The sequence below is a fragment of the Ceratotherium simum genome, chromosome 14 (assembly GCF_057802395.1).
Source record: "Ceratotherium simum simum isolate JZ-2026a chromosome 14, ASM5780239v1, whole genome shotgun sequence".
NCBI lineage: Eukaryota > Metazoa > Chordata > Mammalia > Perissodactyla > Rhinocerotidae > Ceratotherium > Ceratotherium simum.
This window is the reverse complement of record NC_141913.1, coordinates 49,378,536-49,393,748: the sequence shown is the minus strand read 5'-3', so window position 1 is coordinate 49,393,748 and position 15,213 is coordinate 49,378,536. Positions and strand designations below refer to the sequence as shown.

Sequence of the window (15,213 nt, the reverse complement as noted above, 5' to 3'; positions counted from 1 at the left end):
TGGAAAAATTCTATACCCAGTATCAGAAATATTTCTGGATCCTCTTTAAAGAACCTTAAACTGAAAATCATAGACATTTATATTATGGATGTGGTCTATCTAAGAAAGATGATGTTTAACTCTAATCAGCAGATTCACTCAAAAGAAATGACTCAGTCCTACATCAAAAGATTGGTAAAAGAAAATACATTTATGTATTTTAAGTTAAAATAAGCTATCTTAGGTATATAGCATTTTCCTAATTTCTTGCTTTAACCATCCCATTAAACTGACTTACTACTGGTCCAGACTGAATTGGGTAAGAGAGCTTTTACTATAATAATATGTTTAGTACTACTTATATTTCCCAGTCATCTTTGAGTTTTAGTTGATTATCGTGACATTAAGCAGACTCAAGAAAACAATTCACCTTGTTTACTAATGCCAATTCTGATGCATTCTCACCTTATCATAGTTGTTAGCCATTTAAAAAAAGTTCTCATTTAATATTACACTATATTAAAGTGAAAAATGCCAGTAAATGACTTCCCTTATAAAGATGAGTTAATTAGTCTTTCTGGAAAAAAAAATTATAAGGAATTTCATTAAGACAAAAACAAAATGAGTATAATATATAACTACTGCTTTGAAAATACAGTTATAAATAAACACTGTTTGTAAACAAGTCTATAATAAGTGACTTATAAATGGGCAGTTATAAAAATATAGACAACATTTGGTTGAACCAAATCCCTATAGAGGGCTGCAATCTAGTAGTTATATAGTCTTGCTTTCTAGATATGGGGAAAGCACCACTAAGATGTATCTGTGAGTGACTTTTGGATAAGCAATTAAGAGTCTGATCTAGAGAAATACAGGCATGGATTGAAAAGCTGAAGATGGCTTTATTTGCAAGTCACTCTCCTTCTCCTCTCTTCCTACTCACTGTTTGGTCCTACCATTTCCCCACAGACTCACACAATCTTTCTTAAGGGCTGGAAACTCAGAGGTAGCTTAGTCCTATCTGCTACTAGGAATCACCTCTACCTCATCTGTGAATGATGGTCATAAGGCCTCGGACTGCTAACAATGACAGGACATTCACAGCTTCATAAGAGAGATCATTGCATTTTTAGATAGCTCAATTAGAAAGTTTTTCTTATAAACAAAATCGGCCTCTCTGTGACTTCTGCTTGTTAGTGTTAGCTCTGCACTTCAGTTACACAACAGTGTGCCTAACTTTTCTTCTATATAACTTTTAAAATAATTTTCAAATTGTCTTTTCATCCCTAAGCCCTTTCTTCTCCAAATTAAACATTTCTAAATTCCTTCAAATTTTTCTTAAACACGATTTCTTGACTTATTACTATTCTGAATGTTAAATCTTACAGGTATTCTATGTCCCTACTAAAATATGATGTCAGTGCTGAAAGGAATATTCTTGTGTCCTACCAGCTCAGAATACAATGGAACAGCAGAACAGATTTGAACAATGTGATTTTATTAGTGGCCACACCACCCTGTTGACATAAGTACAAGTTCTGACTCATGTAGAACGAACACTTTTAGTACTTGAACAGGGTCTATTGTTAAGATGGTTCTTCCCCTTATTGTATTGGTGTAAACTTTTTACTGTATTTACTCTAGTAATATTCTGTGCATACCTAAACACACAATAATATTCCTTCTATACAGCCTTCTATGCTCTTTAGAAACCACTGCCTTGCCCACTTGGAAACTTTGGTTTTAGAGAGCTAAAATTTTTGATTTTTTGACTTTCCCATTTTCCTTGAGGCATATTCCTTCAGAAACTCTCTGCTATATAAGATTATACAAGACTTTTCACTTAAGTTTTTAAACATCTACTTTCACAAAGTCTAAGGAACAGTTAATAAACATATCAATGTTTTCTTTCTTTGAAATACGAGTTCTGACTTATTACTTTCTTATAAGGGTCCTGTCACTTCTGCATTACTAAAGAGTTCTTCCTTGCTCATTCAGAATATCACTTCCTCTTTTTGCTTCCTCTATCTTCTCGAAGTTGAAAATGTGAACAAGATAAATCGGGAATGATAATAAGTTCTGCTTTTAGTGGAATTAAACTTATAGACGATACATGGATAGTTGAGGTACAAAATCATAAATATGGTGTCTCTGCCCACTTTTTAATCTATATTATAAACAAATGGCTTATATCCTCCACATGAATAGGTAATTCGTAGTAGATTCCCAAAATGAAATGCTCTCAACCATGCACCCAACTTCAAGTTTTAACATTTCTAAAAGGACACATAGCTCCTTGACAGATAGCTCTACGTCTCTACTTTCTCCATTTGATCATTCTAAACAAAAATAACCTCCTATTGGGATATTCCAGTTAAGAATTCAGTCCCAAAGGGTGTCAGTGGTGTTTTGGAACATATTTATCTTACTTAAAAATTATCCATTCACTTTGCTTTTTACTTCAAACTGGTATATAACAATGTGAAACCATAAATATTAATCCTGAAACTCTTACTTTGTCCTCTATTTTCTATGAATCACTATGAGCCTCTCTCTACTGTCATAACTCTCTCTACTTTTTTTGTCATAATCATAATTCTGATTATGTTGCCTAGCATGTACTTTTATAGTTCTATTTGAGTGTTCAGCCTTTCACTCCTTTTGAATCTCTTATTTCCCCTTTCTTGAACTCTTCTCCCTTTTAATGGGAGAGCCTACAAGCTGGAGTTCACTTTGCCCATCTTTATCTTTACTTCCTTCTTCGTTTTATTTTACTAGGCCTAGGATAATAAAGAGAACATTTAACAGGATAGCTAAAGTTCATTGTTCTAGTCACAGTTTTTCTTTTAACTATAAAAAAACAGAAGAATTCACTGTATTTAAGCTCTAGTTTAATCATTATAAAATGCAGTGGTTGACATGGGTTAGGTGATCTGAGTTTTCCTCCAGCTCTACCATCACTGGGGAAGATTAGCCATGTTGGCCCTGTATTTCTTCAATGAGTGACATCTCTCCAAGAGATGTTCATAGTATTCCACTGGACAGAGACAGTTAAATATCCATTCAAAATGAATGCTAGGACACACACAAGGCTTCCTTTTGATTAACAGAAGCCTCAGCTATAACTCATTTCTTGCTCAGTTATATAGCTAATTAACGCAGATAAAAATTTAGTGAACGTTTTCAAAACTATAGAACGTATAAGCACAGAGGACTTAAAATTATCTTTAAAATTATGAGATAGCTTGATTAAGGAGCGGTGCAAATCAAATCAAATTTTTAATTTTCTACAATCCTTATGTAAGTTGAAGAAAAAAAATTCTACTTCTCAACCTTTAACCACTGAGGTTCATTGTAAGATTGGTTATATAAATATAGATACACATTAATAAAGCAAGGATACAACAACAGGAAAGTGCACTGTAAGCTTCAAAAAGATGAGTAGCAATATCCAGTCTTTTAGAATCCACAATTTGTAAGTTGTTCACCAAGGCTAACTTATGCAAATGTGGTATAACAACTGAAAAAAGAAAAAGAAATTGTAACATTTTTATCCAAAACACACGCTCACAACACTCATACATTTTAAAAAGAATTCATTAATTTATAAAATTTCATTTTAATTCTAGATGATTTCAAAAGATTACCACATCCTATGCTTGCTGTTTCTTACTAGGAAGAGAGCACATTTTCCAGAAGAAAAAGTGTTCTGGGATTCGGGAGAAACATATTATAGCACTGTCATTATAACCTAATTATTAAGACGTAAAACGGCCATTTGCCCTCACTGCAATTCAATTTCCCAGTTTAAAAAACGAAAACCAAATAAACAAGTGGAAACAGTCTACCTTTTGTGTTATTATCTTTACAAATAAGTTTCTTTATAAAAAATCAGGTATTATTGCTATTAAACAAAAGATAAATATCGTACACTTATTCTTTTTCAACAACAAATAATTTCACTCCTTCATAAAAATATTATCAGCTTTAGTTTCTCAAATTCTTAGCAAAGACCAATGTCAAATAGCACCTTAAGTCACTCAATGGGCTTAATATCTTATATCTCAATGAATAACATAAAATTTCAGAAATATAGACAACCTACTGCTAAAATAAAAGCCATGGCCTAAGAAACAGTAACCAATTCAGTACTAAAGAGCAGCCCTAATGCCTAAGATGGTGTTTTCTAAATACCATTTCCCACTAAAACCAGGGGTCCTTGGAGAAATGTCTCCAGGGTGAATGATTGTCAAATTGCTGATCACATGGCCCCTTTCTAGTCTTTGCTTCTTTGGGGAGCCCAAAACACCATTTATAAGCACATACTTCTGATCAACTGCAGTGTTCTCTTTCATGTTTGCATTGAGTTTGTATATGTTAAAGCTACAGTCTCCTCTTAGAAAAATTCCTGCTTCCTAAATAAATCAATGCTGTAATCACAACTTTTATGCTTACCTTAGTAAATGGCAAAAACCCTCTCACAAACTTAGAATAACAATGGCCATTTTTAGGGGACTGTTTGATTTGTCAAAATTAATAACAATATACTTAAGAGGCGCTCTAAAAAAATTACGAGACAAAACCTCCAAACATTCATTGATTTCCCAAAGAATTCATTAAAACTCCAATTCATTAATTGGCATGCTGAGAGCTCAACAAAATGGTGACTCTAAGACAGTCTCTCTGAGATTCTCTAGTTCATTTCTGCCCACACCTTTTGAAACTTAGCTTCCTTGCACTTTACCTATTCATGCATGGCCTCTTTATTCCTGCTGCTCCTTCTCTGATCTCCTATACAAGCAATCCTTTCCTCAGTGTTTTTCTCAGAAACTCAACAATCACACTGCACAATATCCCCTTAAAATTGCTTAACTAGAAAACAAATCTACAGAAATTAGTTTAAACTTTAGTCTAGAGCCAAAGGCTATAATTAAGGATCTTCCTAAACCTCAGAAAACCGACAGATATTTACTACAGAATTCAACATTTCATTATATAGGTATTGTCCTGGGCTACCACATCTGTACCAATTAATTCCCTTAATTGTTAACCCCTCAGATGAAGACAAATGGTTAAAAGTAGTAGGATATTAAAGACTAGGAGAAGATTTAATAACCTAGATGTGCATAATTCTAAAACTGACCTTCAGTGGGCAAGGAAAATAGGAAATACACAACATAAAGCCATTGCAGAAGACTTTCTCTTAAGGGCAGATTGGACAAAGATTCAAAACTGCAAATAGAATAAAGATAAATCAATAGGAGACTTTATAAAACTAGATTTCGATGAACTTTTAAAAAATATTCTAGGGCACAGACAACAGCCAAAGTAAACAGAATCTTGTCCTCTCCTTTTGTAAATGGGCTCAGGTCTGAATAAGGAACTTCGAAAAAAAATAATCTGAAATGGAAAACTACCACGTTAGAAAATCTCCAAGGTGTGACTGAATACTTGCAGAGAGTCTTATAAAGTAAAAAAGCTGAAAGCAAAAAACAACTGCACCATGTTCCAGAAAAAACAAACGGCCCCTGAAATAAAGTCAAGACCAAAAGGTCCTGTGATAACTAAGAACTGGGAAAGAAAAAGGGCTACTGAAAGAACCAATGTCCTTTACTAGCAAAGAAATAGAGGGAAAAATGTCCAAAATTCCATTCCAAGGAAGCCTTTACCACCAATCAATTCTCTGTCCTTGCTTTAAACTCCTAAAGGGAATTGTCTATAAATACAGATGTATAACAATATAGCATCTTTGTCAATATGGGTTCTATATTATCTACCACTAATCTTAATATAGGACATTAAATTCCTCAGGCTCAAGTTTTAAAGCAAAAGGGATGCCAACTGACTGGGTAGTAAGTACAAAAGAAAAAAAAAATTTTTATCTTAAAAACAAAAAGTCTGGTTGTGCCAGAATGTGAAAGAAGATTTAAGACATACTTGCAGGCATACAAGCTATAGAAAGCTTCAGGGATAATAGTTTACCACGCCTATTCAAGCAGTGGAAACTTCTACTTTCAATCTTTCCCAAGCCAATCTTTAATTGTTATTTTAGGACCATTATGAAAAGAAAATTTCTTTCTTCTCTGTGACACACAAATTTTTCTTTTGAATGTACAGAAAAAGGCTAGATCATGTTCTAGAGAGGTATTAACTCAACAACATGACACAGACCAAAGGTCCATTGCCTATTTAGCCTATTTCCAGGAGCCAAGACTTATTCTCCTCTCTTCAGAGCAATTACAGCCTCAACAAAGTTAGTCAAAACACCTTCAGAGTTTTTACTAGGATCATCTGTAAATCTGATGTTACAACATGCCGAACTATCCCTACTGCTAACTAAAATACCTACTCTTTTTCTGTTAACTAATTATGAAATATTGTTATTTTCTCCTCATTTTACCAACAGTATTACCCATTGAAAAATTATCTTGTGATTGTGTTTCTGTAGCTCGATAAGTGTTCATGCCCTCCACAGATCTTTTGGACACTGCAGTCCAAATCCTGACAATATTTTTTGTTGATGACTCTTATCCTAAAATTACCAGGCTAGATATGCAATAACTTCGATGCAATGCTTTGATGCTAACCAAAGAAACTGTTGTCATAAAGGTTGAGGCCCACAGTAAAAGAGATACTATAGAAGCTAGAGAAAATGCTTTAGCAGATAATCTTCAGATCATTTAGCAGATCAACAAGTGGTGTATTAACAAAATGACGTATCATAGCCGAAAGGCATGCTAAGTGGGAGAAATGCATATTTTTCATAAGACCATGTCTAGAAACACATAAAAATTTCCTTAAAAATATAAAATAATACGCTCTAAATATAAGGCAGCACAGTATTTTACAATTAACAGTTATTAAGAAATGTTTTTAAAATAACTTGAAATTGTGTTTATGAGTTACTTTTCACATATCTTACAGCAATCAGCATACAGTTTAAGAAACCATCCAGTAATAATAATACTGATCAATTCACAATAACCAACCTTTTTCACTTTCAGTATATGAAAGATAAAGTGTAGAAAGGCTTTAACACATGACAAATCCTCAGAGAACCTTCTGGTTTTGATTTTACATTACAATTCAGGAAAAAAGGTAGAAAAATGCAACTTACACTCATCTCGGAACCTTGGTTCTGCATTAGGCCCAACTCTACCAAATGTTTTTATGATCTCTGTATGCAAAGAATACTGGTCTTGATATTGAGGGTCTTCCAGAAAAGAAGCCAATTGCATTTTCACTCTTTCCAGCAACTTAAAATCGGAGATTGTATAGTTATTTTACAGAGTATTAAAAACTGAGTAGAATTGTTAAAGAGAAAGATACACATTAAACATGGCTTGCAGCATTAAATTCAAATGATTTATATCATTATGATGTAGAAATTTGGAATTAAATTAGTATTTATTTAGTTTTTGGCTCAGAAAAGGTTTTACATTCTTGTTTATGCTTGCTAATTCTTCATTTTTCGTTTTTAAAAATAAAAATATTCCCTGACAAACTGTAAAAACAAAAGAAAAAAATCCCATAATATTTAGGGGAAAGGAGAGAAGTTTATAACGATTTTGTATCTAAATTATAATTTTTAAAACAAATGGTGTAAGTTACCCAATTATTCACCTTCTGAAAGCAATGAGTCATTAATGACTTATATCTTACTCACATTTCCCTAAAAGACTTTTTTATTTTAGGATTTAAGAACATGTTGAAATTCTGCCAAGACTGCAAGCTTTGCAGAATGATGTGCTTTTTTATGTTGCTTCACCAGTGAAATATATAAATGAAAAAATGGATAACATTTCTTTCTATAACTAACAAAAATGTATAATTTTTGTTGTTAAAAACTCATATGACAAAGGAATTTTACAAAATATCTTTTCTTTTTTTGGTAAAATGTCTATTAGATGGAAAACCTTGTCTTCCATTTAAGTGACTAGGTAATATGTCCACTAATAATTTATTTTCTAATCGACAGGGTTTTTCATTTATATAAGGACATTTCCAATTTGATAACAAAGACTGAAATTCTGATACGAATTTTGAGAAGAGTCTTACAGTTAATGTTGTGGATAGAACATAAACTTGAAATTAAATCACAGTTTCAGAATCAAAATACACTTTTAGGGAGGAAGACCTTGGTAATCTTCTGAAGCATGCATGACAGAGGGTCTGTCACAGTGATGAGTGCTGCAGTAAGATACCAGTCCAGTAGATGACTCACAGCTTGATATCAATGACAGTTATGAGAACACAGGTGCCTTCTAGCCTCCCTTTGTGACACTGAGATAGGTTTGTGTTCCTAAAGTTATCTGGCAAAATAGTCTTTAAATCTGTGCAAATTGGCAATCAGGAATTTACGTACACTGGCCAGAACTCTACTGGATAATAGAAGGCTTTGGAACTAGATCTGGTTTGAAGGATTATTCAAAATTGCAAGACCCAGGTAGGCTTAAAATAGAACATATAAGAGTTGGCTTATACTTCATTTTCTAATTGAGAAGAAAGACTAGAGATTTCCTTAGGATATGAAAATATACTTTGGGGAGGCTATCATGTTTTCAAATACTGAGATCCTCCTTTGGCCTATAACTAAGAAATAAAATGAAAGACACGATGCTCCCTACCACTTTAGGTACGTGTATGGTAATAAGTTATCATCACATCAACAATACACAGATATAAATAAATTTCAGTAATTTCCTACCTCTCTTTGAATAACTGTTTCCATAATGGTGCCAAAGGCTGGAATTGTAGCAATTCTGACAGAGCTGTTAGAATTAAAAAAGAAAGAAACTGAAACTTTGAGATGAAAAGCTGATGATTATTAAAATGTATATCAAAGTAGGTATAAGGTAAATATACTGTATTAGTCTCTAGCAATGACAATTTAAATTAAAAAAAAAGCAGACCAAGAAGAATGCTCAAAAAGACAGACAGGATAACTTAAGGTCGCAGTCTGTGAAACTCACAATTCAGGATCACTGGACAAGGTAACAAGGGCCGGAGCAACCCGCTTGTCAACTAACGCTTCACTCATGCCTCGAAGAGTCAGCTGTAAACCAGTCAACATGCAATAAAAAATGGTTTGGTAAACTGGAATGAGAACTGGGTTAGCTGTGACTGAGGATGGGCAGGCAGACTCATTGGTCTTTCTTGGTTTAGTCACCCATACGAGACATTAATTGTTAAGCCTTTGGTTCATGCCACTATACTTACTGGTAACAATATGTTAGTGAGATTAGCAGAGCATCCCTTCTTGGCTTGGAAGAAATAGTCCATCAGCAAGTTTTAAGTTTTGGAAAAGTTTATGGGGACTAATACTACTAATATATTTTTTTCAATACATGGCCTCCAAATTAGGCTTACTGTGAAAGTTGACCAAAAAAAGATACACGAATAGTAGTATGACAAAGTGTAAAATCAAGTAAGCAGAATCCAATATTATTATTCTAAAGAGATAAACATATTCTTCAGTGAATTTAAAAGCTGATGGTTATTTCTTGACAGGCACATTTTGAAACGGATGCTGAATGTAAAAGGCAGGGATGGCACTTACATTTCAGGGTCACTGGAGAGAGTAATGAGAGCAGGAACAACCCTCTGAGCTACCAGAGTTTCATTCACCCCCTTCACCAACAGCTGATTGGTCAGCACAGGGGGTATTCACAGGTGATGCATGGAAAGAGCAAACACAGTGCCACGGGAAGAAGAAAGGAACAACCAAGAGAAAGAGAGAAAACACAAAAGCAAAACCAAAATTAGAAGCTAAGCAAATATTGCTACTAGAGTGCTTTACAAAGGCAGAGAAGGCTTAGGAGGAAAGTAAAGCTTAAATAGCCTAGCAGTCCACAAAAATAGAGTCTGTCACAAATTTAATGGCAGTTTGTACTTTTGGTCAAATAGTCTATGCAATTTCCATGTTCAATTAAAATGTGATTTAAAAGAAAGCTTTGCTTTTTTTTTTTTTTAAAGAAGCTAAAAAGAAGACACACACTGGGTTCTATGGTTGAAATTCTTTAAGTAAATCTGGTGTGATCTTATTATGACCAACAAGGTACAAACTAGACTGTTTTTAAACCAAACGCAAACGGCTAGCAGCCACCACTAAATTGCTTCTGATTGTTCTATAGCAAGTAAATTTAAAAATCAAATAGAAAAATTCCCAACCTTTCACATCACATAGCTTTTCTCTTTTGAGGTACAGAGACATAATGCGGCCTAGTGGACAGTATTACATGTAGGAATGAGATCTGGGTTCAGACGCTAGCTCTCCATTTATTACCCATGTGGCCTTAGATATATTACATAATCTCCTGAAACTCAGTTTTCTCATCTGAAAATGGTGATATTGTCATCTACCTTAAAGGATCGTTGAGCTACTAATTGTACATAATATATTTAAATATTGTGTCTGACAAAGGCTAGGCATTCCAGAAATGCGAGTTTAATTATTATGACTACTCCAAGAATCTAAGATTTGTGATGTATTTGGAAAAAGAAATTATTAATTAAACATTTTTTCTGGCTGGTCCAAGTAGTTAACATTTACAAACAGTTCTTTGTTTTGCATTTCTCTAAAAGCTCAAATAAATTTAACAAAAAAACCCAACACAATTAGACCTATCTCTATAATCTAATCATAAATGATTCATTTAGCAACCAACCTTAAATCGTAGAACAAGAGAACAATATTGAGCAGTATGTATTTTGTTTTTACAAAAATTACTGAATTTTATGAGTTCAACAGAGGAGGACAACATCCTAATCCTACATTCTCAATTTCAGAATGTATTTACTAATTAATCCTAAATGCTAATCAATCTGTTCACCTTGCAATGGAACTAGTCCTCAGGGATGATGGAAGATGCCATGGAATTTTCAGTAACAAAAATCCAACATGGGGGCCGGCCTGGTGGCGTAGCGGTTAAGTGATTGCGCTCCGCTGTGGCAGCCCAGAGTTTGGATCCTGGGCGTGAATCGACGCACCGCTTGTCAAGCCACGCTGTGGCAGCATCCCATATAAAGTGGAGGAAGATGGGCCACGGATGTTAGCCCAGGGCCAGTCTTCCTCAGCAAAAAGAGGAGGATTGGCATAGATGTTAGCTCAGGGCTGATCTTCCTCTCGCACACACACACACACACAAACAAAAACCCAACACTGTGTGCATATGTTAATACATTCTTCCTACACAACACATCAGAGAGAGCAGAACTCACTTTATGTGAAGATTCTTACAATAATCTGTTACCACTTAACTGATTCACTTTAGAATCTACTTCAGTATTCTGAACTAATTTTTATAAAATACCACGGATAATTAGGCAGGAATAAAATGACAAAAGAACTCTTGTTGCTACCTTAAACATTACAGATGTCAGGTAGAAAGAAATAGAAGAAAGAAGTTCAAATACTGTTAAATAAAACTTTCTTCTCTGTATCATGTTATAGATAAGAAAGTTTAGATTTGAATCAGTCATGTATATCTTGAAATGTCTGCTATCTTGTGCCAGCCAAAAAGCATTAAAAAAAAAGAGGATAATCTAGGGGACAAGTTAATTTTTCATTGCTCTGGAGTTTTTAAGTTTAATTTGTTTATTAAGCTAGAAAATCAGAAAGCAAAATTTAACAGCTATCAATATTATACACTTTACACACAACATATCATTTGATCTTAAAATCTGACGAGGTAAGTGCAGTTATCAATGTCAGATGAAGAAACTGAGTTTCAGAGAAGTTAAGTAACTTGTCCAGGGTTTTCAGAGCCAATAAGAAGTGGAGCTAGGAAATGGACTCAGCCACATTTGTCTTAAAAGGCCATTCCTTTTTTGAGGTGTGGTCTAATGTGTTACATGCTTGATTTCCTTATGATTAATATAAGAAATCATCACATCAAGCTCTTTTCTGTATCTCTTGGGAAATCCATTATGTCACACTAGGAATGACATGATAAAGTCTCCTTATAAATCAATTTTAATAATAATTTGCTACTTCAAAAAGTAATATACTGCATTTTATTTAATAATGAGAATAATATGACTGATTGGGTTTCCCCTTTTTGTCCTGCTGTATGAAACTCAGAGCTAAATTTAGTGTTCAGTTTCACTAACTCACTCCTATCATGTTCCTGATACATCCATTTCTTGCTTGCTTTTCAACAGTTTTGTGGTCTCATATTAAAAAATTTTAGATGTCCTGTTTTTTACGCTTTTATTTTGAATTAACTCATTTTGAGGGGAAGCAGGCATAACCGTAAATTGTAAAGTATTAGTATCAAAAGAAATCTTAGGAAATACTTACTCTTTTAGCACAACTTTGTTCAAAATAAGGGTCATTGACAAAAATATAACTTTAATTTTTCCTACTGATGACTTTTACTGGCATGTTCAGTGAAAATTTATCATAAATGAATTTGAAAAAATATTGAAATAAGTCTCTCAAATTAGACTCAGAAGTTCATAACCACCTGAGAGAACACAGAAAACTGCTTAAGCATAGGTGTAGTTTCCAGACCAGCACTGACAACACAGAAACCAAAACTAGACAAAAGCCACATATAAGAAATAAGGTAGAAAAAACCCAAAAACAAATAAAAAGGGAGGATGTTGCATTTTATTTATTTAAATTATTTTCATTTATATGGTACTCTTCACCAGTGCATACATACATTTTAGAAACAAAGCGTTTAAGAGAAAGAAATAGCTTTTATGGTCTTAGGATAAAATCCTATGAAGAGAGTATATTCAAGAAATAGCTCTTCATTTAAAAGGATGCTTTTTTCTTTTTTGGGGAAGGAGAGGGCTAAAGAAAGATTTTTTTCTTTCATGGGAATGACTCTTTTTCAGCCTACTGAATAATCAAAAATTATTTATACCCAGAAGTAACTTATACTAGACATTACACTGAATTTTTAATTTGGCATTCACCTTGACAAAGAACACTTGATTATAGTTTTTTCAATCAACTATGTATAATAACTGAAGGAATAACATAGACAGAGGATTTTCAACCTCCTGATAACAAGGGAATTTTTTTTAGATTTCACAAATCTATTTTATATATTTAAGTTTTAGAAGGTATATATTGTAAATAGGTAAGTGCTCTATCCATCAAATTGCTATTTATCCTAAATTGTGGAAAAATTCTGCAATTCAGGAAGAGGTGAATTATCCAATTTTTCTTTGGAAATAAATGCTTTAAGATATTTTGAGAATCACATGCATATTAGGGACAATTTTAGCTTGAATAAATATACATTCCTTAAATTATTACATTATTTTGTGAAGTGATAGCATAGATTTAAAAAAAACCAATAATGATAATGATAGTTAACATTTATTAAGCTCTTATTATGTGCCAGACACTGTTTTAAGGGCTTTATAAGTATTAACTCATTTATTAACAAAAATCCTTTGACATGGATACTTATTATCATCTTCATTTTGCAGATGAGGAAACTAAGGCACAGAGAGATCTGAACTTGCCACGAAGTGGCAGAGGCAGACACTGAACCCAGGCAGTCTGGTTCTATGGCAAGACTCAACAGCAAGAAGAAACACTCTAAACCAATTTTAGTGCTCAAATATATAAACATACTAGGCTATGATATAATTTCCTCTATGATGGGTACAAAAGATAGGTATTTCAATTGTCATACTAAACTTGGGCAGGTGGCAATTTAAGAAAATCTAGTTAAATTATATGCACAGTCTCTTCTCTCTTCTAAGTCCATGGGCAGTTAATGTACAGGGATGTTACACCAGATAGGATGTGTGAGGGAATAATTAAATAGGAGTCATCAATAAAATAAATATTTCCATAATCGTAATAACTGATATTTTAATGCTACTCATGAATCCAACTATCTTTTACAACTTTAAAGATATCCTATATTGTTTTAGTTTATTTTAGTAGCCATTTACCTCAGTAATAGAAAAGTATAGTCAGAGAGATTTACATAGGATGGAAAGTAAAATAAGATTTAAAAGAAAATTTGAGAAATGGAACTAATAATAGAATAACATCCAAGGAACCAATAAGGCTAGAAGACATTCTTAAATAACGTCAAAGCTAAATTTCTGCCCCATCACACAGTACACAACTAGACACCATTCAATGCCATAAAATATACATCAATATAACATAGTACGCAAAGTCTTTTTTTCCAAACATTCCCTTTCTCCCTCTTCCAAAGAAAATCATAATGTGAACCAACAAAAGCATTTGTTTACATACCTCAAACATTCTAGCAGCAGTACACCTCACAAGTGCTGAAGTGTGGACAACACCATACCATAAAACAGTTAACAATAACTCATGGTAGGCTGGATTTGCACTGAAAGAAAAAAAAAATCAATGTTAAAAGTGAGAGCCACAGTGCCTTACTGGTGCACTGAAAACTACTACATTTATAAGGAAGATTAATAATAAAAATGTATGCAAAACATATGGAATTACTTTGTAGGGTTTAATAGGTTACATACAAGTCTTTTTTTAAAGACTCTAAGAGAGTGTCAGAATCTTTAAAATAGGAAGTCACCTTATAAAACTATAAACTTTTAGCATATTCAGAAATTATACTTTTAGCTTCTCTAAGCATTTGCAATTATAATAGAATTTTCAACTCTTTAATAGTATAAAAGTTAAAAATATAAAATAATAAAGAAAAATAAAATTTACCTAATTTTAGGTAGAAAGAGCACTGGACTAAGAGTCATATGGGTAAGTTACAATCTTTGCAGGTCTTAATTTCTGCATCTATAAAAATTGGGGAAGCAATACATGTCCTATGTATGTCATATGGTTGTTGTAGGATCAAATAAGATCAACTCAAATCATCTATATGGAAGGGTTAGTTGGCTGTGAAGTCTATCCAAATGCAAGACAGTATTTTTAATAAATGCATAAGCCTGTTTTCAGTAAAGACTGAGATAACACTACTTGAGCAGCTAGATGATATGATTATCAGCAGGACCGTGTAAATCAAATGGAATGGGAAAAGGAGCCTAATGAGCTGGCTTTCACTTGGGGCTCCTTTTTCAGTTTTGGGAAATGAAATTTTTTTCAAATCTGTACTTGATTTTATTTCTCCAACTGCTTCAAAGAAAACATATATCTGTACCTTTCTCTCTCTCTTTTATTACAATGTATTGATTACAAAATATTAAGAATGTACAAATAAGCAAAACCAAAAAACAAAAAAAACTTAAGTCTCAAAACCAAGAGATTTG

General features: G+C 33.2%; 1 protein-coding gene across 5 annotated transcripts in view; it reads right to left on the bottom strand.

Moving 5' to 3' along the window:
* RELCH (RAB11 binding and LisH domain, coiled-coil and HEAT repeat containing) overlaps positions 1–15,213 on the bottom strand; it is a 116,854-nt gene that overhangs the window by 15,995 nt on the left and 85,646 nt on the right. For 3 of the 5 annotated variants that reach the window (XR_015554336.1, XM_004422599.3, XM_087439312.1), the window contains exons 22-26: positions 14,219–14,318; positions 9,542–9,624; positions 8,690–8,753; positions 7,100–7,238; positions 3,386–3,502 (exon numbers count right to left, since the gene is read on the bottom strand). Coding sequence is in view for 4 of the 5 variants with exons in the window: in XM_004422599.3 (XP_004422656.1) it covers positions 3,386–3,502; positions 7,100–7,238; positions 8,690–8,753; positions 9,542–9,624; positions 14,219–14,318 (503 nt within the window). In the remaining variant the exon portion in view is untranslated. Of the gene's footprint in view, positions 1–3,385; positions 3,503–7,099; positions 7,239–8,689; positions 8,754–8,954; positions 9,038–9,541; positions 9,625–14,218; positions 14,319–15,213 lie in introns of those variants that run through there. The other 2 variants (XM_004422598.3, XM_087439313.1) reach the window with 2 other exon arrangements.